This window comes from Lolium rigidum, chromosome 2, assembly GCF_022539505.1.
Source record: "Lolium rigidum isolate FL_2022 chromosome 2, APGP_CSIRO_Lrig_0.1, whole genome shotgun sequence".
NCBI lineage: Eukaryota > Viridiplantae > Streptophyta > Magnoliopsida > Poales > Poaceae > Lolium > Lolium rigidum.
Genome location: NC_061509.1, coordinates 68,007,703 through 68,031,465, shown reverse-complemented (window position 1 = coordinate 68,031,465; position 23,763 = coordinate 68,007,703). Strand labels below are relative to the sequence as shown.

General features: G+C 45.3%; 4 protein-coding genes across 6 annotated transcripts; 3 read left to right on the top strand and 1 right to left on the bottom strand.

The window, feature by feature from the left end:
• Nucleotides 1–2,462: 2,462 nt before the first annotated feature.
• Nucleotides 2,463–6,727, top strand: LOC124691882 (serine/threonine protein phosphatase 2A regulatory subunit B''beta-like). The gene is made up of 11 exons (XM_047225163.1): nucleotides 2,463–2,861; nucleotides 2,953–3,058; nucleotides 3,273–3,372; nucleotides 3,449–3,554; nucleotides 3,642–3,732; nucleotides 3,824–3,965; nucleotides 4,081–4,228; nucleotides 4,355–4,464; nucleotides 5,341–5,497; nucleotides 5,578–5,703; nucleotides 5,804–6,727. Exons 1-11 carry the CDS (start codon nucleotides 2,478–2,480, stop codon nucleotides 5,942–5,944), a joined length of 1,611 nt encoding a protein of 536 aa, XP_047081119.1. The 5' UTR covers nucleotides 2,463–2,477; the 3' UTR covers nucleotides 5,945–6,727.
• An 882-nt stretch (nucleotides 6,728–7,609) lies between these two features.
• On the bottom strand, nucleotides 7,610–16,291 carry LOC124686643 (E3 ubiquitin-protein ligase RNF181-like). 3 transcript variants are annotated; one of them, XM_047220550.1, is made up of 3 exons: nucleotides 15,327–16,291; nucleotides 13,129–13,233; nucleotides 12,646–13,032 (listed from the first exon to the last, which is right to left on the bottom strand). In XM_047220550.1, exons 1-3 carry the CDS (start codon nucleotides 15,765–15,767, stop codon nucleotides 12,946–12,948), a joined length of 633 nt encoding a protein of 210 aa, XP_047076506.1. In that variant the 5' UTR covers nucleotides 15,768–16,291; the 3' UTR covers nucleotides 12,646–12,945. The 3 variants fall into 3 exon arrangements, with proteins under 3 accessions (XP_047076507.1, XP_047076506.1, XP_047076509.1); XM_047220551.1 differs by lacking the exons at nucleotides 12,646–13,032; nucleotides 13,129–13,233 and adding an exon at nucleotides 7,610–7,825; XM_047220553.1 differs by lacking the exon at nucleotides 13,129–13,233.
• LOC124686644 (ocs element-binding factor 1-like) lies at nucleotides 11,777–12,758 on the top strand. The gene has a single exon (XM_047220554.1). It carries the CDS (start codon nucleotides 11,934–11,936, stop codon nucleotides 12,525–12,527), a length of 594 nt encoding a protein of 197 aa, XP_047076510.1. The 5' UTR covers nucleotides 11,777–11,933; the 3' UTR covers nucleotides 12,528–12,758.
• Nucleotides 16,292–17,610: 1,319 nt separating the features above from the next.
• Nucleotides 17,611–22,969, top strand: LOC124689838 (amino acid transporter AVT6B-like). Its single transcript, XM_047223303.1, has 6 exons — nucleotides 17,611–18,062; nucleotides 20,861–21,282; nucleotides 21,772–21,924; nucleotides 22,005–22,208; nucleotides 22,289–22,754; nucleotides 22,837–22,969. Exons 1-6 carry the CDS (start codon nucleotides 17,611–17,613, stop codon nucleotides 22,967–22,969), a joined length of 1,830 nt encoding a protein of 609 aa, XP_047079259.1.
• The last annotated feature ends 794 nt before the right edge of the window (nucleotides 22,970–23,763 follow it).

Here is a 23,763-nt window from a genome sequence, read left to right as displayed (position 1 = left end):
AAAAGCTTCGACATGTGATAGGAGCTCCCCCCACCGATAGGAGCTGCCGGGCAAAGCCCGTGAGGTGTCGTTTTTGCCCAGCGGCGGATCCTCTCTCCCCCCCGCGCGCGCTAGGTGGCCCGACGGGGTGGATCCCGACCTAGTGGTGGTGGTGCGTAGCGTTGCTGGCTCTGGCCCGGGCATCTCGGACACGGCGGTGTCGCCTCATCGCGCCTCTGGCCGCCGACAGCTGGTGCATATGGGGGCGGCCGGATTTGGGCCTGAGGGCCTAGATCTGGGCTGGGTGGGCCCGGCCGGGATCTGGGAGATCCACGGGTGTGGTTTACGGGTGAGGGTGTGGTGTGCTCATTGTCTACACCCTCTGCCTTGATGTGCATTGTTGTCTGCGTTTCGAGCTCGGGTGTGGCCTAGCGGGCCTAGATCTGATGACTTCGCTGCTTGTTCATATCGGAATCTTGTTGGTTCTTGGGGGCTTCCGGTTTTCTAACGTCGTAGGGGTGACGTTCTAGCCGGCATATTCCAGGATTGGGTTCCCGAGCCGGCACATGCTCTCCAGGGGTGGCAGCATGTCTCGTACTGCAGCTTCTTCTATGGATGTGGTTTTTCCCGCGTACCTTCGGGGTCGTGCAAGTGCAGGTGGTTGCGTGCTAGGATGGCGTGGCTGTCATGGTGCCGCCGATCTAGCGCTAGTGGGACCTAGATTCGGGTCAGGACATGCCTAGCCTGCTAGCTCCTACGTTCATCATGCGGGTGATTCTAGTTGGGGCTAGGTCATATTGCGGCTTGGGTTGGTGGTGCGACAGCGATTTCTGCTTTGTTCGTCCTTGCGACGGCGACCGGGCGCGGTTTGATCAGGTTGGATCTCAGCGAAAGCTACAAATGGGCTTGGCCAGTTCCGGTGACGACATCACATCCGGGTGTCGTTCCCTTGTTGAAGGCGTCTTGATGTTGATCCTCCAGTCCGATTTGATGGACTCCATCTCTCCGCCTCAAATTGCATCTATTGGTGGCCTCGCTTCGGGCAAGCTTCGCTTGTAGTGTCTTGTGGATCACCATTTGTGCTCTCGTTGGCATCGCAACCCTCCCACAACGTCGGCCTGGCTTATTTTACACGGTTGTGCTGCGGTTTCTGGCGGCCTTCCTAGAGCCTTAGGGGGCTCTGTTAGGGCAGCGTCAGGCCATAGCAGCTGTCGTTGTTCTTATCCCAACGCCATTGCAAGATGTTGTGTTTTTTATCTAGACCTAGCCCGAACCCTAGGGGTGGTGTTTTGGGGTCTGGGTGAAAATTTTGCAGAACATCGATCTCTGCCATTGACGATGACGCACCATCGCGCCATGCACCTTCTTGGAGGCGTCACCGCAAGACCCTCTCTTCTTTGGATCCTCAAGTTCTGCTAGGTTGTTGTCCCCGTCGTCGAGTGCTCTCCGGGCCCTAGTTTTATCGTGGTGGTGGTTAGTTGGTGCGGACATGGTCGTGGTGACTTCGGTGCAACAAAAGACAAAGCTTCCTCAACCTCGACCAAGCTGGTGCCTTGGATTGGCGTTCTTTTTGTGTTCTCTTCTGTTTGTTGGTTTCGGTGTGTGTTTTGCGTGTGTGTTGCAACCTTGGTGTAACTGTTAATCGTTGATGACTTTGTTAATTCAAAACTGGGCTCACTTCGAGCCTTCCGTCTCTTTCATGCAAGTTAAATTAGAGGAGAACAAAGATGTGTCCCAAGCATGCATTTGGTGCGAGTTTATAGGTGGTCTCTAGGCCTACTTCCCCTCTCGTCCCTTGTATTCATCCTTCTCTTCCTCGCATCCGCTCTATTTTTGGCTTAGGTTCTTGCCATTCTCCTCTTCTCCTTTTTCTCTAACCGGAAGTACCATTAGCAGAGATCCCATCCGGTTCGTTGCATCTTTCAATTGCACTAGTGAGCAATCAGTGCATCTGGCCTGGTTCATCTCGAGACGGTATGATATGCCATTTATTTGCCATGAACGCTGCATTATGTCTTAGCCACATCGAGAGCATGATTTACTTCTTCCCTCGTGAGCTCCATAATGTGCCTTTTTTTTTTTCCTCGCCTTAGCCCATGTCTGTCGGTGTTAATCTGGTGAAATATTTAACTGCTTTCAACGAATTTTCGTCGGTTTTCGGCATGAAATTTGTGCAAACCAGACGAATCTTGGAGTAGAACTATGTCTTGGTTAGGACTCGCGCCATGTGCATCTGCTGCAGATCAGCCGGCAATTCCATCTCACGACACAAGGCCGTTGACCCGCGCTACGTCGTTATGCAGTGACCAGATGGACGGCCAGGATGGCGCCAGGATGGTGGAGGCAAGCCGTTAGCAGCCAGCCGGTCTTCCCCACCGCCGCTCGCTCGCCGCCCACGTCGCGCCACGCGCCTGATTCGCGCTCGCCACTTCCCCGTTCCAACCAGCTGATCGGATCGGATCGGATCGGCGACCGGCGGCGATCGAGACGGGCGCGAAATGGAGGCGGCGCCGGATCTGAGCGCCGTGTCGGCGCTGACGCTGCAGGTGGACCTGCTGCAGCTGCCGCCGGAGATCCCGGCCCCGGGCGCCCCCGCGCTGCGCGGCGTCCTCGACCGCCTCTTCACGCACTGGCTCTCGCTCCCCGACACCGTCGCGCTCGTCGGATGCCTGGCGCAGAAGGCCAAGACCAGCGGCGGCCTCGCGGGGTGCGGGATGCTGCCGTCCATGATGATGCAGGGCGGCGCCAACGTGCCGCCGCTCTCGCCCAGGTCGCCGCGCCTCGCCAGGAGGCCCAGCGGGGTGGGGGGCGGACATTCCCACCGTTCTGCGTCACCGCTCAGGCCGTCCACCGCCCGCGCCGCCAAGGAGATCATTCCGCAGGTACAAACACACATTCCCCCGTCGATCACCTATCAATTTACAAGCACCATTTGCACGTATCCCTAATCGAATTGTCCATGCCGTTTGACAGTTCTACTTCCGGGAAGGCCGCCCGCCGCCATATGAGCAGAAAAGGCAATGCATATCCGGAGTCGAGCAGCTATTCACCGGGCACTCCAATGGTCTTCGGATTCAAGGTGCGTCAAATGTCTTCCTTCTAATATATGATAGCATGATTTCATAGAAACGGATTGAATCCTTTGGGAGCAATTCTGATTACTAGCGGCTCGTGTCATTTGATCCTTGTTGTTGTTTTGATCCGAGTTAAATTGTCAACTACCATAATAATCATATTAGATTATCCGTGAGGCTCTAAAGCTAATCTTTTTTTCTCTGCTTTTGTTGCTACAGAATTTCGGATGGTTACCAGGGAGCTCTGCAAAATACCGTCCTTCTTTACCACAGTTCTTTTCGCAAAGATCGATAAGGATAACACTGGATTTGTCACAAGGTACTTACCGCTTGACCACTTCGGATACACAGGGCACACAAAAATTTTAAATTTTGCATCGTGATATTTCTTCCAGGGAAGCCTTTATGGATTTCTGGGTGAATAGCAATATGATGAATATGGACACTGAAACCCAAGTATTTACGATTTTGAAGCAACATAATCATGATTACCTCACAAAGGTATGTGTGCTTTGCTAACCACAGTGGAAGACTTCATAAACGGGTGCTGATACTGTTTCATGATTGATGTCCTTTTGAATAATCTAGGAAGACTTCAAACCACTTCTTCGAGACCTATTGGACAACCATCCTGGGCTGGAGTTCTTGAAGAGCACGCCGGAATTTCAGGAAAGATATGGTAAACCAATCTATGCCATCCTGTGATCATTTAAATGAAATATTGGATATCATACAGTCATTTCTTCTACTTATACAACATTGTTTGTCAGCTGAGACTGTCGTATATAGGATATTTTATTGCTTGAGTCGAATTGGAAGTGGCCTTCTCACTCTTAGGGAGCTCAAGCGTGGAAATCTGCTTGATGCGTTGCGGCATGCTGATGATGAAGAGGATATCAATAAAGTTTTAAGGTGGCACATTCAAATCAAAATTTTGCACTCCTTCTTGCTTCTGTTTCTCATTTATGCAAAAGTTTCCTTTCTCTAGAACTTTGTGTGACACCAAACTTGTATCATTTTTATGTAGGTATTTCTCGTATGAACATTTTTACGTCATATACTGCAAATTCTGGGAGCTTGACACGGACCACGATTTCTTTATCGATAAAGAAAATCTTATCAAGTACGGAAACCATGCGTTGACATATAGGATTGTAGATAGAATTTTCTCAGAGGTTGGTATTCTTTTTGGCCCTACCAATTTCAGATTGCTTAAGTTTCTTCAGTTTAGTATTTTTTTTGTATGCAGAAGTTCTTTGAAATTAAGTTCACACTGATAATTCTTAATTCATGCACAAAAGGTTCCTAGGAAATTTACAAGCAAAGTTGCCGGAAAAATGTGTTATGAAGATTTTGTTCATTTTATTTTGTCGGAGGAGGACAAATCATCAGTACCGAGCCAAGATTATTGGTAGGTCCATCTTGTGGTTTTCCTGACACTTACTTTTATTCTTCAGTTTAAGCAATGCTCCAACTATTTTTAGCAGTACTCTTTGTATTGCCCCACATTCTATTGTGCATCACCTAAATTCTAAGCCATTTGTGAGTTTATCCATCACTTCCATGTGTATGCCTTTTCTTTTATAAACATATTACTCTTCAGCACTATTATATCTTGCGTTTTGTGACAAGAATTGTGCAAAATCATGAGCCAAGACCAGCAGGAGCCTTTGCTCCACCATAATGCCATGATTTTGCACCACCCATTGCATTCATGGCAAACCACCTGATACATGCATGTGTCTTCTTGCATGCTTGTATGTTGTTTTGTTAACTTTCAGTTGTAATTTGATACTGTATGATATTAGCACTTATCTTGTATAACGGGCAAATAATCTGTCAACTGAGCCATTTTGTATGAAGTGTATGGTATGAAAAATGCACCCATGTTTGTTTGGGCGCCCCCTGTATCTATTTCCGGGGTCCACCACAAACCATTTTAAGTATCAATCTAAGCTATGTAGAATTATTTATAATTTCTCCTCGGTTAAATTTCACTTTGGCTACATATCAAACAAGGTTTCAAAAGATGAATGTGTGATTTGGGAGATGTTTCATTAAAATTTTGTAGAACATGTGTATAGGGAAAAACAAATCTACTCTAAGATCATAAGAAGTCTCACTGGGGAAAAACCTCCTGGGTAGTTCTTCAAAGAGTCTTGTCTTGCAGATATCCCTTCGTCATAATAGCTTACCTCAATTGGTTATGTGAATTAATTTAAGCTTCTTTTAATGTTGAATATTTTACAAATTCTTCATACTTATGCCTCCACTATCCTCTCTTCAGGTTTAAATGTATAGATTTGGATGGCAACAACATACTCACACACAATGAACTACAATACTTTTTTGAGGAGCAACTTCATCGCATGGAATGCATGGCCCAGGAACCTGTACTATTTGAGGACATCTTGTGTCAACTAGTTGATATGATTGGACCTGAGGTCAGCATATTTAACCTATTTTTATGCAGTCCCTAAGATCCTAAACATTTTTTAACCTGATTTGTATGTTGCTTTTTCAGGATGACACCTTTTTTACAATAAAAGACTACCGGAGGTGCAAATTATCTGGCCATTTCTTCAATGTTCTCTTCAACCTCAACAAGTTTATGGCTTTCGAATCTAGAGATCCCTTTCTCATCCGCCAAGTGAGTCAATTTCCCACAAGTATTCTACATCCGTCAACAACACTGATATTAATGGTCTTTCATGATGCTAACAATATGTCTTATCCTAATGTAAGCGCAGATGCGTGAAGAGCCATCCTTGACTGACTGGGATCGTTTCGCTCGGAGAGAATATATAAGATTGGCGATGGAAGAAGATGGTGAAGATGCTTCAAATGCAAGCGGAGATGTGTGGGATGAGTCGCTTGAGTCTCCTTTCTAAATTGAAGAGGCTAAGGAGTGTGGCAACACCAAACAGAGCATTAACATACCTCCCTAATAATATTGAAATGAAATGGGTTATGGTGAAGTATTGAGCAACTATTTGATATCTTGTCTCTACAGAAACTACAGCTAAGGCAGTTGTGCTTTTTTTGTCATCATCTAAGATTTGGCGTAGTTTGCTGAGGAGTGCTAATCCAAGTCTAGAAACAGATATACTTCCATCCAGTTTGCTGCAGAGTGTCAGTTTTGATTCGTGACAGTGAATTTCAAGGGGAGCTGCTTTCATGTTCCCATGGGCTTGGCCATGTATTTGCTTCGGTAATTTGCTCAAGTGTTATTCATGGAAGCAAACTGTTGTAGGGCACCTTGTGATTAATCTGAAGCCCTGGCAAACAAGGAAATGCATGTTTTCAGATAGACGATGCAATCACCATATATGTTCGGATTGTGCATTGGCTCTGGCTGGAACCACAACTTACCTCTATACAGTGTTAGTCAGACATATGTTATCTTTTTTCAATAAGGTCGCCCTCATCAAGAAGACCTTCACTCTTGTATATCTACGCTTAGTTTGTAGTTACATGAACAAATGAGTTGTACTGCACAGTTTTGTTTTCAATCTTTGAAACATATATTGCACAGGATTTATTTGTTATTTTTGTAATACGTAATTTCTTAAGGTTTGAACTTGCCAGACCAGTACTGTATGTATACTGGCATTGGATCTTGATACCGAGAGCATATATACAATCAAGGGATAATGTGAACATTTTTTTGCCGACTTGATGTGCATTTGTGCAGAAAGATAGTACGGCCAAGTGGCAAATCTTTTCTGTGGTATTGACAAAAGCAGTGACACCCAACAGTAGGCAAATCAACTGATACTTTGACCAGTTTTATTTTTGCAGATACGGGGGATTTGCATCAAAGGGCTGCTTAACTAACACCTTCTTTTGCGTTAATTAATTAAAGCTTTTTTGGCAAGGCAATTTGTATGTAGACATATCTCTTTGCATACTTGCAGTGCATTTTGAGGGAGAGAGACAGAGGAGACAGGGACACTGGCCTGAGTGGCTGGGCTACCGAGCTTACCTTGGGTATGATCATGCCTTTGCTTTCCTTGATGCACCAATGATTGACTCCAGAAAGAAAAATAAAAGAAGGGTGTGCTGTGCTGTGACGTGCTCCTGGCCATCTTTTGAAGCAAAATAAAAGAGCAAAAAGAAGCAATCGAGCGCTCAATCATCTTTCCTACAACGGTGGAGAGTAAGCAACCATACCATATAAAATTAAGCGCGTCCATGAACAGGAGAATAATAACAGCAAAACGCCAGCCAGAAAAATGAATAGAAAGACCGATTTATTTGCCAATTGCTTAGCTTTACATTAATCACAAGGACCACGACTCGGTTCGACCTCCACGGTGCACATGATTGGTTTTAATAACTCCTTTTTCTTTCGACTCATACAGAGATTCTGTGTTTTCAGGGAAAAGTGATTGTTCATCCCTCCTTACAATTAGTAAATTCAAACCAGCCAAAATGTCAGTGGTACATTTGTGTGTCATGCCTTCAATTTGGGAGCTTAGTGTTTCCCTTCTTCTTTTTAAACATAAGGCTATTGGCCCGGCTTTATAGATAAAGCTATAATGGCAACATAGTAGCGATACAATGACACTTCGAGATCACCAACACACCCACACTCTAGATTAAGGTCTCATACAAGTGCTTCATAGGCAGCCCACAACAAGAAAATAAAGACGACATGATAGCAGTAGTCCAGAGCCCTCCGTCCTCATCCTCGCGTAGAACCGCCTAAGCTCGTCCAGCGCCTCGTCCAAGAGGTCCCTGTCCAGCTGTCTGACCAGAACCCTCCAGCTCTGCATGTGAATAGACATGGTGAAGAGAACGTCAGTTGGATGTTCGATCACCTTCCCTTCGATAGCTAGCTTGTTGCGTGTGTTCTAAAGCGTCCAGCCTAGAGCTGCGAAGGCGAACCAAGCTAGCATACCTAAAGGTCCGGAGAGACCTTGGACTATCGCAATGAACTCACCAACCCCTGTCGGATTCCAGTTACATGGGAGAAGTTCCCGCACCCCTGCCCACATGAACTTGGCCAGGTGGCATGATAAGAAGATATGGTCGCAATCCTCCAGCATGCCACATAAAGCGCAACTCCCGTCAGATGGCCCCTGCCTCTTAGCCACCTGTTCCACCAACGGTAGCTTCCCCCTGATCAATTGCCACAGGAAACTCAGATCTTGGGCGGCACCCTCGTTCGCCAAACTTCCTTGATGTACGTAACTGACGCCCCTTACGACAGTCGGAGGTATGTTGAGTGAGTGGAGAAAGCCCCAGAGGGTTCCGGTGCCCAGGACACCTGGTCCTCCTCCCCCCTTCGAAGGGATGCAACTCGAAGATTCTACAGAGGTTCTCCCATTCAACTACCTCAGCGCTTGTGTTTAGTGTGACTGTTGTTTTCGACAGCCTAATATGCTTATTAGGTTGCTTCTTGGTATCCACACTTTATGTGCACTCATGTGATTATATTGTTATCTTTCAAAAGACATGCAACAAATGGTGGGTATTTTCTCCTCCTGTCATTCTCGAAAAAAAAACATAATATCATGCATGACGCGTCTTGGCAGTCGGCAGGAGCAGTTCTTATCGCAGTGCACACCAGTGTAAAGCTTTCTTCTCCGTTGGGACTCTTGCTTGGCACCACACAACTAATTAACTTGATGTTGCACAAACGTGTTAAATACTACTCAACTTGCAATTCTAGCAAAGGCATACATATATAGATAGGTTCATGTAAAGTCCAAACCACTACTACCTGTTATTGTGATAAATCAAACGGCACTTACTTAGCACACAAAATCACATCCCTATCCTCTATTAACAATAGTATATAGCTAAATGATTGTTCTGATTGCTCGGTAGCACAGACACTGGCGTCATCAGACAAGAGGGAAAAGCGCTTTTGGTCAAGCTTTTATCCTAAAGGACCTAGCGGGTGCTAATTAATGGTCTGTAGTTGCCTCACGCAAGATACTTAGCCGTGTAGGAGAAGAAGATGTAAACTTGCCAACTAGGATCTGGCCAGCTAATCAAACGATTAATCCTTTCTTTGCCAGGAAGATGCAACGGTAATGGTAGGAAAAAAGTTACTTTCCAAATGTCAAGAAAATTTCTAAGAACTTTTCTACAACTAAGTTTTCTACTCCCTCTGATCCACAAGTGTCGGAGGGAGTAATAGAGAAGGAAACTGAAATACCAATAATACATTAAATATTTTCAAAAATATTTCAACGAAATGCCATAAAGAGGTAAAATTAAGGAGTTCTATCTAATAAAAATAGGAACTTCATAGAAACAGCTCGGTACTCATACTAAAATCGATACTATAATTGATCATAAGTTTTCTCAGTCCAAATAAGCCATAAAAGTGACTTATATACCCATTACCTGAATGCCTAGTGGCCAATGGATGTGGAGCATTAGAGCCAATTTTCAGAACCCAGCCGCACCAAAATATCAGTTCTGGTCTGTGGACCATTTCGTGATTACGGGAGGGAGTCTTACAACATATGTCAAACTTTAAACTTACATCACATCAGGGCCAAGTTATAAAACATACCTAAAAAGTTAGAAAAATCAGCGTAAGATTTGAAATCTATTTTTTCTTCTTGTTTTGAGAAACATAGTAGCAGACCTTTTTTCTTGAAAAAAAGGCTGGGAGTGCATCTTTTCATTGATATGTAGAAAAAGAGAGAGTTACAAGTTAACTGAACTACAGAAGAGACAATGAACGAAAAACGACGGGTGCCACGAAGAGAGACCGCCTTCCTAAGAGAGCAGGGTTTTGACGGAATTTTACGTGTGTAAGTGTTAATTCAATCTCTGTACTAAGACCTAGAAAGAAAAAATTGTGCAGTGAGAGCTATCTTTATTATTGTTATTTACGACATTGGTGGTCTAGATCTTAAGTCCAGCCAACCATGGGATCTATGCCTATTTTCGTGTGGAGCATACAGGGGAAATTAAGGATCAAGGGTGCGTAGTATGCTTCAACAAGAATATGGCTGATGCTAAAAAGTGAAAGTCAACAAGAGTCGCCTATACAATCATTGCCTTTTGATCGACAGCAACATAAGCTTTTTTCCTGTCTCAGTAACAAGAGTTACTTCAGATATAGTCACAGATGCATATGCTAACTTCGTTGTCTAATGGATAAATCAGGGTAAAACAATCATTGCACTATTGTATAGGTAAAGAAACAAAATCTCCCACCAGTCACTACCAAGCCGTTAGATCCATACCATGTGTAAAGTAAGAATGATGTCACATGTGAATGATTGTCTGTTGTGGAAAAGGTTATGAACTTATATTATTATGCAAGGTAAATCATATTAAATACAGATAAAAATGTGTGATTCAATAATTATCCGCTCATCTTTCGCCACCTATGTTCTGGAGATAAGAAATACACTAGTATCTATTTTGACTGCTCACGGTTTTGACACCTACGTTCAGCGACGCGAAAAAAATATATATTTGGATAATGGAAGCTTAACACCACAGCATCTGCATCATCTATGCATGCAGCCTAGATTATTACAGCATATATTACAAAATTATGAAAAAAAGGTCTGACCAAAAGAGGGGAAGCCCAACAAATCCAACAAAAAATCAGGTGCGGCATGTCCGAAATGACAACTCTAAAGAAGGAGAAGTCTATCACGGGGACGTCATCTAAACCGGAACGTTATTTGGTGTAAATGAATCTAAATCTAGCAAAACATATCGCCTAGTAAATGATGTATGCTTGTAAACATATAGTGTGCTTGGTGTAGCTGACAGAACGGACAGCTCAATATGCTTGTCACCATTGTAATTACTAATGCTTCAACAATTATATGAGTAGCTATGTACCAGGCAATTTGCCCAAACTGTTCATTGTGACAAAGTAAAGCCATCGCCTTTGGTCCATCTGCGTAAAGATGTGACAGCGTCATCTGTGGCCAGGCATGTTCCGTATAGCTTGGAAACTGTTTGGTCAATCTACCGGTGACCTCTCCACCATGTGTATATCTCTTATATTAGCTTCAGAGATAACTAAGTACCTAACCTGCCCTAAGACCGTAAGAGCAGCATATGCACTCGTAGGGGGGGGAAAGCTGCTCCGTTTTTCTCTATATCATCTAGAAATGGCATAAAAACAACTTTCTTGTGGGAAACAGCAATAAAACATTGGGGTCGTCTACCCATCAGTTGCTTGAAATTTTCTTTATTGTCATACTGTTCTGTAAGTCCTTGGATCAACATCCAAACACCAATATTGTGCAGTGCATATATAAAACCTACAAACTAAAAACAGGCGCCATGATGTGGCGGGATGTCCAGCCATGGTTCAAGCCTGACTTATATCTAGTTAAGTTTGGTCCTGGGTTCCCCAAAGGACCACTCATTTTGCATGGTTTGAAAATAAAAATTGCACTAATATTTCACTAAAGTTTAAGTCCAAAAAAGATGCATGCACATGAGTCCACAATGTTTCTCACCTAATTTTAACTGTTCTATTTCGGGTGGCCTCTGTGCTCATGATCATGCAACTGAACTCTGCAATACCATATGAGAAACTAAGCATTTTGTGTGCTGTGCAGGTTGCACCTAGAACAGAGCAGATAGCTAGCCGTTACTTTCGACAGAATTTCCACGCAGAAAAGAACATTTCAACAAAGTCCACCTTTTGCTGAGACGCCGACATGTTCACGACAAAACTACAAATCAAGAGGATTGTAATTCTCAAACACCCACAAGCACAAAGTTGAGAGAAAAGGAAGACAAATTTGCTCACATCACCAGCTATGTATGCACAGTCTCCTCAACTTTAGAGGCTGCTCTGCTTTCCTCCCAATTTAAAAGCAGCGCATCTCTGCTCGATCTCCCGCTCCATTCATTCGAGCAAGAAACTAAAATCCACCAATGCAATCACAGACCTTCCTGCCTTCTCCTCCCCTTCCAAGCATGCAGCGCCACGGCACCCGGGGCGCCGCCTGTGGCATTGCGTACCAACACTCCGGCGGCTTCGGAGCCGCCGGCGTGCTCCTGCCACTGGACTACGATCCTCGCATCATCACGCATGGGCAGTACGGTTTCGCTTCGTTAGCGGACATGGTAGCTCCATACACTAGCTGCAATGGCGGCGACAGCGACGCCGCCGTCGGCTGGTCGTCTCCAGGGGACGGCGAGGTGCACGGTCACGCCACGGGCAGCGGCAAGGGAGACGAGCGGAAGACGAGGCGGCTGGCGTCGAACCGCGAGTCCGCGAAGCGATCGCGGGTGAGGAAGCAGAGGCGGCTGGACGAGCTCTCGTCCCGGGCAGTGCGGCTCCGTGCGGCGAACCAGAAGCTCCTCGTCGAGCTCAACCGTGTGATCGCTGAGCACGGCCGCGTGGCCCGCGAGAGCGCCCAGCTCCGGGAGGAAGCCTCGGAGCTGCAGAGGAAGCTCGATGGCATGGGAGTGGATGAGGCTGAATTAGCTGCTGCAGAGTGTACAGAGGAGAGACTAGAGATATAGCTTAGGTATAGAAATGCACCGTGTCATTCTTATGGCTAATAGCCAGATGGACATATATTACTACTGTACTACTAATGTGGCGACCTATTATTTTCCTCCTATGTTGACATGGAGCATATAGCAGATTATTATGAGATAGATAAATTGTTCGTTTTTGCTATTTCACAATTGCCTGAATTTTGAGGAAAGCACCTCCTAGAACATCATCTACAACATCATCTCTAGTTTTGATTACAGACTGACTGAGAAGAATAGACGGATTAGGACTAGTCAGGTTTTGATCAACCATCTCCAGGGTGCTGAAGCCGAGCATCCCATTGAGTTTTACAGAGGTCATGGACGGACTGTTATTGAATGACAGTGCAGTCTACTACGCGCTAAGCTGGTCAGTAACGCTGTCATCGGACGACAGAATCCTCTACGTATTGCCGTGGCCTCTGGCCACATCAATGTCCCCTCCACCTATGCTGGCTCCACTGCCGTCGCCTCCATCTCTGTCTCCGCTCTGTCGAAATGTAAAGAGTTATCAGATCCAAGCATCGTTTACATACTAGAAACTACCCAAGCAGGCTTCGTGGATATGGCCGACAGATAAACTCACTCCAAATGGTAGAACAATCAACCACTGGTACAGAACAGAGCACATGAGAGAAAAAAGAACACGGCAGCAGTTTGGTTCTGAAGGTCGTGTTATGCGCAGGATATTCTGAAGAACAAATAAATTGTAGAAGTCAACTATATATGTTGCAACAGCACCACAGATAACCACATTGCCTAACAGATTGGTACCATCAAATTTGTTCATGGATAGCAGTGACCAGTTAATCTGTCTGAGTTAAAACACACACTGAAACTTTTCTTTGCAGGCAAGTACCCAACACAGGCCTCTTCCTTGTTGGTTGGTTGGATAAACACAGCGGTTTCATGTATACAGTATACATTAAGATGACAGGCTACTAAATTTATGGTTTCCTAAATACTTCTTTTATGCTTCCTACAGTTCATATGTGAGACTTCTGCTGGTTTTAGATGCATTCTAGAAAAGCCAATGCTCGAGTTGATTCAGATTTCAAATATATAAAGACCACTGGTAGCTTCAATTTCCTGAATGTCAAATGTCCATTTTGGATAAGGAAAGCAAACAAACAACAGTCACTGGAGCATAATAAGAATTGCATGACTATTGCATACTGGAACTAAACGAATCTCCTAACCGTATGCCGTTGACAAATTAAGCTATACCAGCCATTGAATTCCAAAACAAACAGTCATATTCCAGCCCTTCAAAAATTCCTGCAGGATACCACTACCATGACATTGCAGGATACTCCAAATGGTAGAACTATCAACCACTGGTACAGAACAGAGCACAGGAGAGAAAAAAGAACACGGCAGCAGTTTGGTTCTGGTCGTGTTATGCGCAGGATATTCTGAAGAATAAATAAATTGTAGAAGTCAACTCATATGTCGCAAGAGCGCCACAGATAACCAACTTCAGCAATTCTTAAGTATATACAAAAAGACATGATTTTAAACATTTTTCTATGGTATCATAATATGTCATATTGGATGGCCACATATACAAACTATTAAGGGTACATTTGGTTGGTGCCAAAAATTGCAATGCCAAAAAATTGGCAGCCTATGATTCTACGCCACTTGTTTGGTTTGTTGCCAAAATTTTGGCTGCCAATGGAGACACACCCACCTCTCTCACAGGATTTTAATAAATAGTTGGCAAAGTGAGGGCCCCAGAATCCTCTGCTAAAAAATTGGCAAGCCAATTCTTGCCAACATTTAACAGGGCTGGATAGCAAGCCTTCCTGAAAATTGTGTTGCAGAGTCCAACAGAAGCTAAAGAAGGGGAGTAGATGAAAATTGGTAAATATATGACAGTAGGGTACTCTGATTGTTATATGGAATAAACCGCAGGATCAAAATTTACCCCATCTCAAACACAAGCACAGTAGAATAGGACATCATCATATGTCCACAGTTTTGTCAGATATTAGAGCATCGAGGATCTAAAAAATTCATAAATCTGGATAGATAGATCGATATTGACTTGTCGGTAAATGTTCAACCCTGGACACTAAAAGGTCATTCATCATAGGTATGCTCCTGTGCATTCTATTCCTAAAGACTACATAAAGATGTGCGTTGATATATAGTACTAAAAACCTGACGACACAGATATAACTTGGTAACAAAAGGTGGTTAAACCACATTGCCTAACAGATTGATACCAGTTTGTTCAAGGATAGCAGTGGCCAGTTAGCCAGTTTGAGTTCCAACGCAAGCTGAAACTTGTCGTTGCAGGCAATTTCCCAGCACAGGCCTTTTGTTGGTTGGTTGGATAAACACAGTGGTTTGATGTGATTTCAGGCTTCTAAAATCTGGTTTCCTAGATACTTCTGTTATGCTTCCTACAGTTCATATGTGAGACTACTGTTGGTCTTAGATGCATTCTAGAAAAAAAGCCAATGCTCGAGTTGATTCAGATTTCAAATATATAAAGACCACTGGTAGCTTTAGTTTCCTGAATGTCAAATGTCCAGTTTGGATAAGGAAAGCAAACAAACAACAGTCACTAGAGCATAATAGGAATTGCATGACTATTGCATACTGGAACTAAACGAATATCTTAACCGTATGTCATTGACAAATTAAGCTATACCAGCCATTGAATTCCAAAAAAAAAAAAAACAGCCATATTCCAGCCCTTCACAAATTCCTGCAGTACACCACTACCATGACATTGCAGTGAAGAATTTACCACCACAGTGTCCAAGATCATACCTGCTGTGCTTCACCGTGACGAGCCACCGGTACTAGAGCCCCCAATTGCGGTGCCCGTCGAGATTCAGCATCGTCTGTGGGGAGCTGATACCGGCACATGGGGCAAGTGCTCCTGATGGCGAGCCACGGCCAGATGCAGTCGCCATGGAAGTAGTGCTTGCAGGGGAGCCGGACGACGCGCTGCCCTGGCGCAAAGACATCCTTGCACACCGCGCAGCCACACGCGGCCTCCTCTTCGTCGAGTGCCGCCTCCGGTAAGCTTTCCACCGCCGCGCGCGACGCCGGCAGCCTGTGTTGCTCGTATTCGTCGTCGTCGTAGTCGGTGTCGTCGGTGTCGTAACCAATGTCGTCGTCGGAGTCGGTGTGCTCTGCAACTGCTTCCAAAAAATGGGCGGTGGTCCAGGGTGATGGTGTTGGTCGCAGCGGCAACGCGATCGGCATGAACCTCTCGGAGCCGGTGACGTCGTCCTCGTCGTCGTCGGAGGAGGAGGAGTAGGAGGAGGAGGAGGAATCATCCAGGACGGGTTCAGAGATGTGGGAACCATCAGCGATAGAGAAGCCGGAGACGGTGACCACCTCCCGCTCCCCCTCTTCGCCGTCGTTGGAGGAGGGGTCCTCGCACAGATCCTCGGCCTCCACGTCCCCCTCGTAGTCGTCTTCATCGCACGGGTCGTCGACGAGGTCCTCGCCATTTCCCTCCTCGTCGCATAACTCCTCGCCCTCGATATCGTCGATCTTCCTCGTCGTCGTCGTCGTCGAAGCAGCAAGGGACTTCGCACATCCCCTCGCCGTTGCTGCCGTCCTCGTCCTCCTCGTCGGAGGGACCTCTGGATAAGCCTAGGCATCCGTCGTCGTCCTCTTCCTCGCCGCAGGAGCCATCGCCGTCGCTGGCGTCCTCGAAAGGGAAGCCATCGCCGTCGCTGTATTCTCCCATGGACGGAGTCACGGAGAGGGCGGCGGCGTGGATGGGGGTTCTAGTCTCAGACAATGTGGGGCCCGGACAATCAGATCTGAGTAGGTGAGTTTTGGCCTTTTGGGATCTCCGGCTGGGCGGCTGGGCCTGGTTGGGCTCACAAACTGCCAAACTGCCAACCGGAGGCTTGGCCTGGTCGCATTGGCTCGCAACTGGAAATAAATGCAAATGCCTTTGAGCAAGTACAATAAAACTTACTTAGTCAGCAGGCTATAAAAATTTAAATATAATATATATGCTTAGTTGGAGGGGGAGAGAAGAAGAGAGAGAAGGTGAGTGAGCTATAATGCAAGAGCCAACTCTAGCACGTGCTCCTAAACATTTTGTGAGACTAAATAGTGGGCCATGTATTGATAAAGTAGTCCATTCTTAGAGCCAACTATTATACATGTTAGCTATATATTGACTATAGATGATGTGGCATATTGCTTATAGCCATCAGCTCGCTACACTATTGAACTTGCTCTTATTTCGTTGTTGTGTGGCACGCGGGCGCGAAAGCCGATGGAGGCCATGAAGGCTCACTCACAGATGACGGAGGAGAAGAAGAAGAAGAAGGTCGGTCATTCTCAACCGAGTCTGACCGAGCTTGGCATCACGAAATTCATGTCACAATTGGATTCCTCGTCCTCGCAAGGGCTCAATGATATCCATTTCAGTGGTATGGATGAAGAGGTGGCCGAGGAGTTTGTTATCAAGGAAGAGGTGGCCGGCGTGGATGATGATGAGGAGAGGTGACCGAGGTGGAGGAATCAACAAACACCCCATGTGTCGGCGCCAAGAGCAAAAGGTCAAGGAACTACAATGAGGAGGAAGATGTTGCATCGTGTTATGCTTGGATAAACGTGTCGCTTGGTGCATCAAAGGACAAGTTTTGGAAGAGAATTGACGAGCACTACCACAAGACCATCGATGTTCCATCAAACTGAACCCAAGGCTCACTTGATCATCGTTGGGGCACAATACTTGAGCATTGCAACCGATGGGTCGGGCCCGTTTATGCGGTGAACAATGCACCACCGAGTAGGGTTTCCAATCTCCGAGTATGGACTTCTCCAACAAGACATCTACAAGCAATGAACAAGAAAGGTGTACAAAAACCCTTAGATTTGCAACATTGCTACAAGGAACTACACGGAAATGAGAAGTGGGTTCGAAGGAACTACGAGACCACACCAAAAGGGTAAGGCTTAGCAAAGTCGTTGATGTTGATGTTGATGTTGATGATGATGAGGATCATGACATAGAGGATTTGTCTTGCTGCATTGATATAGCAAGATCCAAACCTGTGAGAAGTGGAGGTCGACGCGTATGTCCTTGGCGAGGGGCAAAGATGGAATCATTGATCTAGATGCATCGCTTGCAGCATCGGCACGGCGCCATATCGGCAACAACGCGGCCACGGATACCACGCTTGAAGCAGCGTCGACCGAGAAGATCCAGTCATGGATCAACAAGTGCCTCGCTGATGCCTCTTTGAACCTGCTCATTCGAGACCAGAAGGCCGACGAGAGGTGGACGGCGCTACTCCAAAAGCAAGAAGAGAAGATTCAGATTGAGAAGGAGTGTGTCGTCGTGAAGAAACACAAAGACGACTTCATGCTCTTGACCGCCTCGACATTGGGAATGGATCCCTGGGTTCTGGAGGTGCACAACTTCTACAAAGCCATGATCCTCGACAAGGTCGACGCTAAAAGGGTCGCTTCCATTGCATCGGCATCAACTCCAGCTTTGAGATCCTCCACGCTCTCCCCATCGTCATCGTTGCAGGGGGATATGCATAGATCCTCGATGTCATCTTCTTCGTCACCCTCGAAGCAGCAAGGGACTACGCACGTCCCCTCGCCATTGTTGTCGTCGTCGTCCTCCTCCTCGGACAGATCTCCGCATAACCCTAGGCATCCGTCGTCGCCCTCTTCGGCGTCGAAAGGATCGCCGCAGGATTCATCGTTGTTGATGGTACCCTCGAAAGGGTTGTCGTAGGAACCCTCGCCATCGCTATCGTCTTCCATGGATGGAGAGGGAGGTGGCGTGGATCAGGAATTGGCCTGGTCATTTTGGTCGGAAAGAGAATAAATGCAAATTTTCCTTTGGACTGAATTTTACTTTTGACCATTTAGTTGTGCATTCGTGACACCCAACTAGTGACAACTTATGTAGATTACTCCTTTCGGAAATTTCCGATCCTCTTTTTCTGATGTGTGTCTGTTGGCAACGTGTGAGGCTATGATTGGTGCTCGAAATTATGAAAATGGCGACGAGTAATAGAATGTATTGTGATATGAAGGCTAGATATGGTTGGGGACAAGGCCGCGTTGAATATGTTGCCCTTATCCAACAACACACAGTGAATGCTAAAATTGGACAACAGCATGTTCATATTTTTCTTAAATGGGACATTTCGGCAAAAGTAGATAGGATAATTTGTCTCATAAATGCACAATTGTTGGGTGAAAATTGAATTCGTTTTTTTTTCCTTTTTACTACAAAGCTCACAGCATATTGACACGTCAGATAGATGCAATCTGAAAGTTCAACGACGTTGTTGTTTTCTCGTTGTGATATAAAGGTGTAGAGTATGTTAAAAAAAGTTACACTCCCTCCGATCCATATTAATTATCGCTGATCAGTACAAAGGGAGTATTTTAGTCATGTCCATTTCCAGCCCCTCCAAAGAAAAACATGGTGGACTTCGCTAGCTATGGCTCATCATGGCTCCCACAACAGCCGTTCAGCCAGAGCGCAATTCCATTCCTTCTGTCAGCCACGCCTTTGACTCTCTGGCTACTTCACATTTTTCTTCTGATCTCCATGATACCTCTGTTTAAAATAGCCTGCTATAGCCAGCTATAGCCCGGCTATAGTCTTTCGTGAGGCCTGCGGCTATAGCTAGAGACTTTAGAGGCTATAACAGAAATAGTCGCTAATAGCCCGGCTAAGGCTATTTAGCCTTAATTTAGCCTCATAGCCGCTAACTTCCCGCTTAATGGGCCCAAATTTTGGATCAAAATTTTCTGTCGGCCGGCCCATTTGCTTGGCGAAATAGCCACTAAGCTCTAGTTATGTAATTATGGGCGTAACTATGTCCTAAACTACGTAATGATGTTGTAATATTTGGACAAAACTATGTATTTAACTATGTGTGAACTATTATGTGTATCTCCTATGTGAAGATGTTATTATGTTATTAATTTGTGAATTATTGATATATATATATATGACTATATGATGCCCAAATTTTTTTATTATTTAGCAAATCCGCTATATGGCTATAGCCCGGCTATAGTCTTTCATAGCTTTAAAAAAAATCGCGGCTATCGGCTATAGCCGGCTATTTTAACCACAATGACAAACTCGCTCTAAACCATTCCGATCATTCTTCATTTTGGCGTGCCACGGATGCATACATTTGAAGTGTAGATCTAGCATGTGCCGTTCAGAGTTGGGTCAAAATTGTAGTAACAAAACTCGCTCGAAACCAGCATGAAAAAACTCGCTCGGGCTACCTGCAGCTCTCTCTATGTAACAGACAGTCCTATCGGCAAGCAGGCGGTAGATCCGTCCCGCTCGCTCTCGTCGTCATCGTCTTCTTCGCCGGGGTACCACGCTCACCGGCGGCGCCGCACGGTTCGACATTTCCGTCCATCTCGAGGATAAGAACCAGCAAGACACTCCCGTCGCTAGAAAAGGCGTGGCGGCAAGCAAGCAACCGGCCAGAGAATAAACTAATCTGGCAAGTAAGAGGAAGCGAAGATCGACTGTTGGAAGACAAGACAGGAAGGCAATCTGGGCTGGGTTTCAATACTTTTCTTTTGAAATTTCTGTCGAAAGGGACCGGACAGGTGCTCGACGCGGCGGCAAGGAAGGCAGGAACCCTTCCAGTTCTAGCTAGGAGACGACGCCGCACGCGGCATTCGCCTATAAGAAGGACGGAGGTGGGAGAGGAGGGGGAGCACTCCGTCTAGTCTACTACGCACGCACCTGCGCGCGCAGAATTCTTCTCCCTGATTGATCTCGGTCGTCTCCATTCTTCGCTGGTTTCGGTTGGGGTTCTGGAGAGGTATGTATGGTACGCTTGTTGGTTTTTAGTTGTCGACATAGATCCATTCTGGTAGGATTGGGTTTTCTGACTGAGGTTTTGTCCCCATTCGATCGGGTTAGCGGATTGGTAACCCCATAATGGCATTATGCATGCCCTGAACAACTTCCTTAAAATTTGGGTGAGATTATATGATTTTTAAATGTTGTGATGAATATTTGCACATTGCTGTACTGAACATCTCCTGAGTGAACCTGTATGAAACCTTATGTAGGAGTACTATATAAGAGTTAGGCATTGTCTTGTCAAAGTGTCATTAGGGAGTCCTAACTTGAAATCTTAGTTCTTTCCTGAATAACCGGAAGCAGTATTCTTCCAAGATAAATGGAACTGGGATTCTGCTATCTTTAATTCACAACAAGGTTCCTATAAAAAGAAGGATATATATATTGAAGAAAAGCAATAAACAAACTCCATCATCCATATTCAGTTTTTTCTCATATAAAATGTCTGCACATACAGGAGATCGAAGCAAATGGGGATTGGCGACGCCTCATCTAGTGAAACGAGAGATGAGGCCATGCCACTTCTCCCGTTCAACGAGGAACATGGAATACTGGGATACAGTATCCACGAGTTCAATGGAGCTTCTTTCTCTGGCGCGGTTTTCAATCTGTCGACGACCATTGTAGGGGCTGGGATCATGGCCCTGCCGGCGAGCATCAAGATGCTAGGCATTGTACCTGGTATCTTGATGATCGTCCTCTTGGCGTTTCTCACGGAGGCGTCCATTGACATGCTGCTCAGGTGCAGCCACGAGGGCGAGATTACGTCCTATGGCCGGCTCATGGGCGACAGTTTTGGTCGGTGGGGGAGGATCGCGCTGCAAGCATCTGTGGTGATAAACAACCTCGGCGTCATGATTGTATACATGATTATCATTGGTATGCCTAGGATACACATAACCCATTTTTGTTATGATCTACATTTGTATTTTGAATGTCCGAAATTGGTAGTAAGCTGCATAATCTGGAGTCCTTGGAAGCTTAGTAGTTTCTTAATTATTCATGTTTAACATGACACATGACTGGTAGTGCAAACATATTTGATGATAGTTCTTCCAATATTTCTTACTAAAAATTATTTGGTTCAGTTAGGCTAATTATTATCTGTTCATTAGGGTTGGGTTTCCATTTCCCATAATATATATTGTTAAGCACTATACTTCTATAATAATCGAATTGTGATTTTAGTCTGATCTACCTCCTTACACTGTACTACATGATTACTCTTAACATGTGTCCAAGCGATGTGTTAGGAAGCACATCGGAAGAAGAGGAGGAAATGTTCTCACTTTTTTGAAGGAACTGATTATATCCGATCATATGCTTCGCCTCATGCTATTATTGGTACTGATTGTTCATCTTTACTAGGTGATGTGCTATCCGGAACATCTACAAACGGTGTTCATCACCGTGGTGTCTTTGAGGGATGGTTTGGATCTCAATTGTGGAATTCTCGGCCGGTTGTTCTCCTCGCCACGACTATTTTTGTGTTTGCTCCATTGGTGAGCTTTAAGAAATTGGGTAAGTATTTGCTACATTATAGAAAGTGATTTTATATTATGCATCTGTACTAAATACTAATAAAACATCTTTGGTCATAGATTCATTGAAATACACATCTGCTATATCGGTTGCTCTTGCTGTGGTTTTTGTTGTCATCACTGCTGGAATCGCTATTGTCAGACTCTTCCAAGGAACTGCTGAGATTCCTAAACTCTTCCCTAAGATAGATGAAAATAATTCCATCTGGGAACTCTTTACAGCTGTACCGGTTCTTGTCACTGCCTACATTTGCCACTACAATGGTGTGTCTCCTACTACCCACTTGGTTTGCTTTTGCTGTTATTTTCTGAGGTCTAAGCATGTGCCTTTCATAACTGGACAGTTCACAGCATCGATAATGAGCTGGAAGATAGAACTCAGACGAAGCCCATAGTGCAAACTTCACTGGCTCTCTGTTCGACTGTCTACGTTGCGACAGGCTTGTTTGCGTATCTCCTCTTTGGCGAGGGTACACTGTCCGATGTGCTCGCTAATTTTGACTCTGACCTCCGTATTCCATTCAGCGATGTCTTCAATGATGTAGTGAGAGTCAGCTATGTTGTCCATGTCATGCTGGTCTTCCCTATAGTCTTCTTTGCCCTTAGGCTCAACTTCGATGGACTGCTATTCCCCACCTCAGGGCACATTTCTCTTGACAACCGAAGGTTCACCATTATCTCAATCTCACTCCTTGTTGTGATTTATCTTGCTGCTAACTTCATACCGAGCATCTGGGATGCGTTCCAAGTCACCGGTGCCACGGCTGCTGTCCTTATTGGCTTCATATTTCCTGCTATGATCATACTGAGGTAACTAACAATTTTATTTGTGCCATACAAGTCCCCAGCTTGTAGGTGCCCCTGGCTTACTGTTCTGCTTGTTGTTCTGTAGGGATTCTTATGGAGTTGCAACCAAGCGCGACAAGATTTTAGCTATAACCATGATAGTGCTTGCTGTGCTGTCAAATTTGGTGGCCTTATACACTGATGCGCTGAACATTATCTACAGGAAGGCGGAGGTCTAGGCTCTGTACTCTTATGGGAATAATGGTGATTTTTGACTTAATTAATATAATAGGCAGTCAAGCAATATGATTTCATCGGAAGAAAAACAATATGGTTTCATGGAGGCTCCTAAATTTTGTTTTGGGCACTTAGAAAGGATCTTCCTTGCTGCACATGTCTATTTTTTGCGAATATGTAAGCCGGCTTAACATTATGAGCATTTTCTGATGTTGTGGGTTGGTGTTTTTTTTTTCGAAATGGGAGCATAGCCGATGTGGTCGGTGTTTGTATCTTTTCCAAGAAAGGGAACAATTATGGTTCTCTACATGTTTATTCAATCATTTTGAAATGATAATGAGAGAGTTGTTTATATATTCACTAATGCTCAGTGAAAGATTAAACCGTTCTAGGCATTATTGTGGATATGTTATGAAATGCGGAGCCACCACACGACGAGCTGCGGACCGACACGGACGCGCGCACGTACCCCCAGCCGCTGACAGCCGGGCCCGGAGGAAAGCAGCCCCCCCCCCCCCCATGTCAGCGTCTGGGCGGGTATGGCACGGGCGGTGAAGAGGGGTCGCGAGGTTTGGACGGCTCGGACCACATGAGAAGTACCCAGGATCTCATCCGACGGCCAGGATGGTTCGATCGGAAGATTGGACGGCTCAGAACGCACCACGTTGACAGAATGGACGGCCAGGATTAAAGTGGCCTGGATTGAGGTCCTGAAGTGCAAGAATGTTTAAAAGAGATTTGCTGCAACTGTATTTAGTTCTGACTTAAGAGTTGGGTCACTTATCAGCGTTGACAC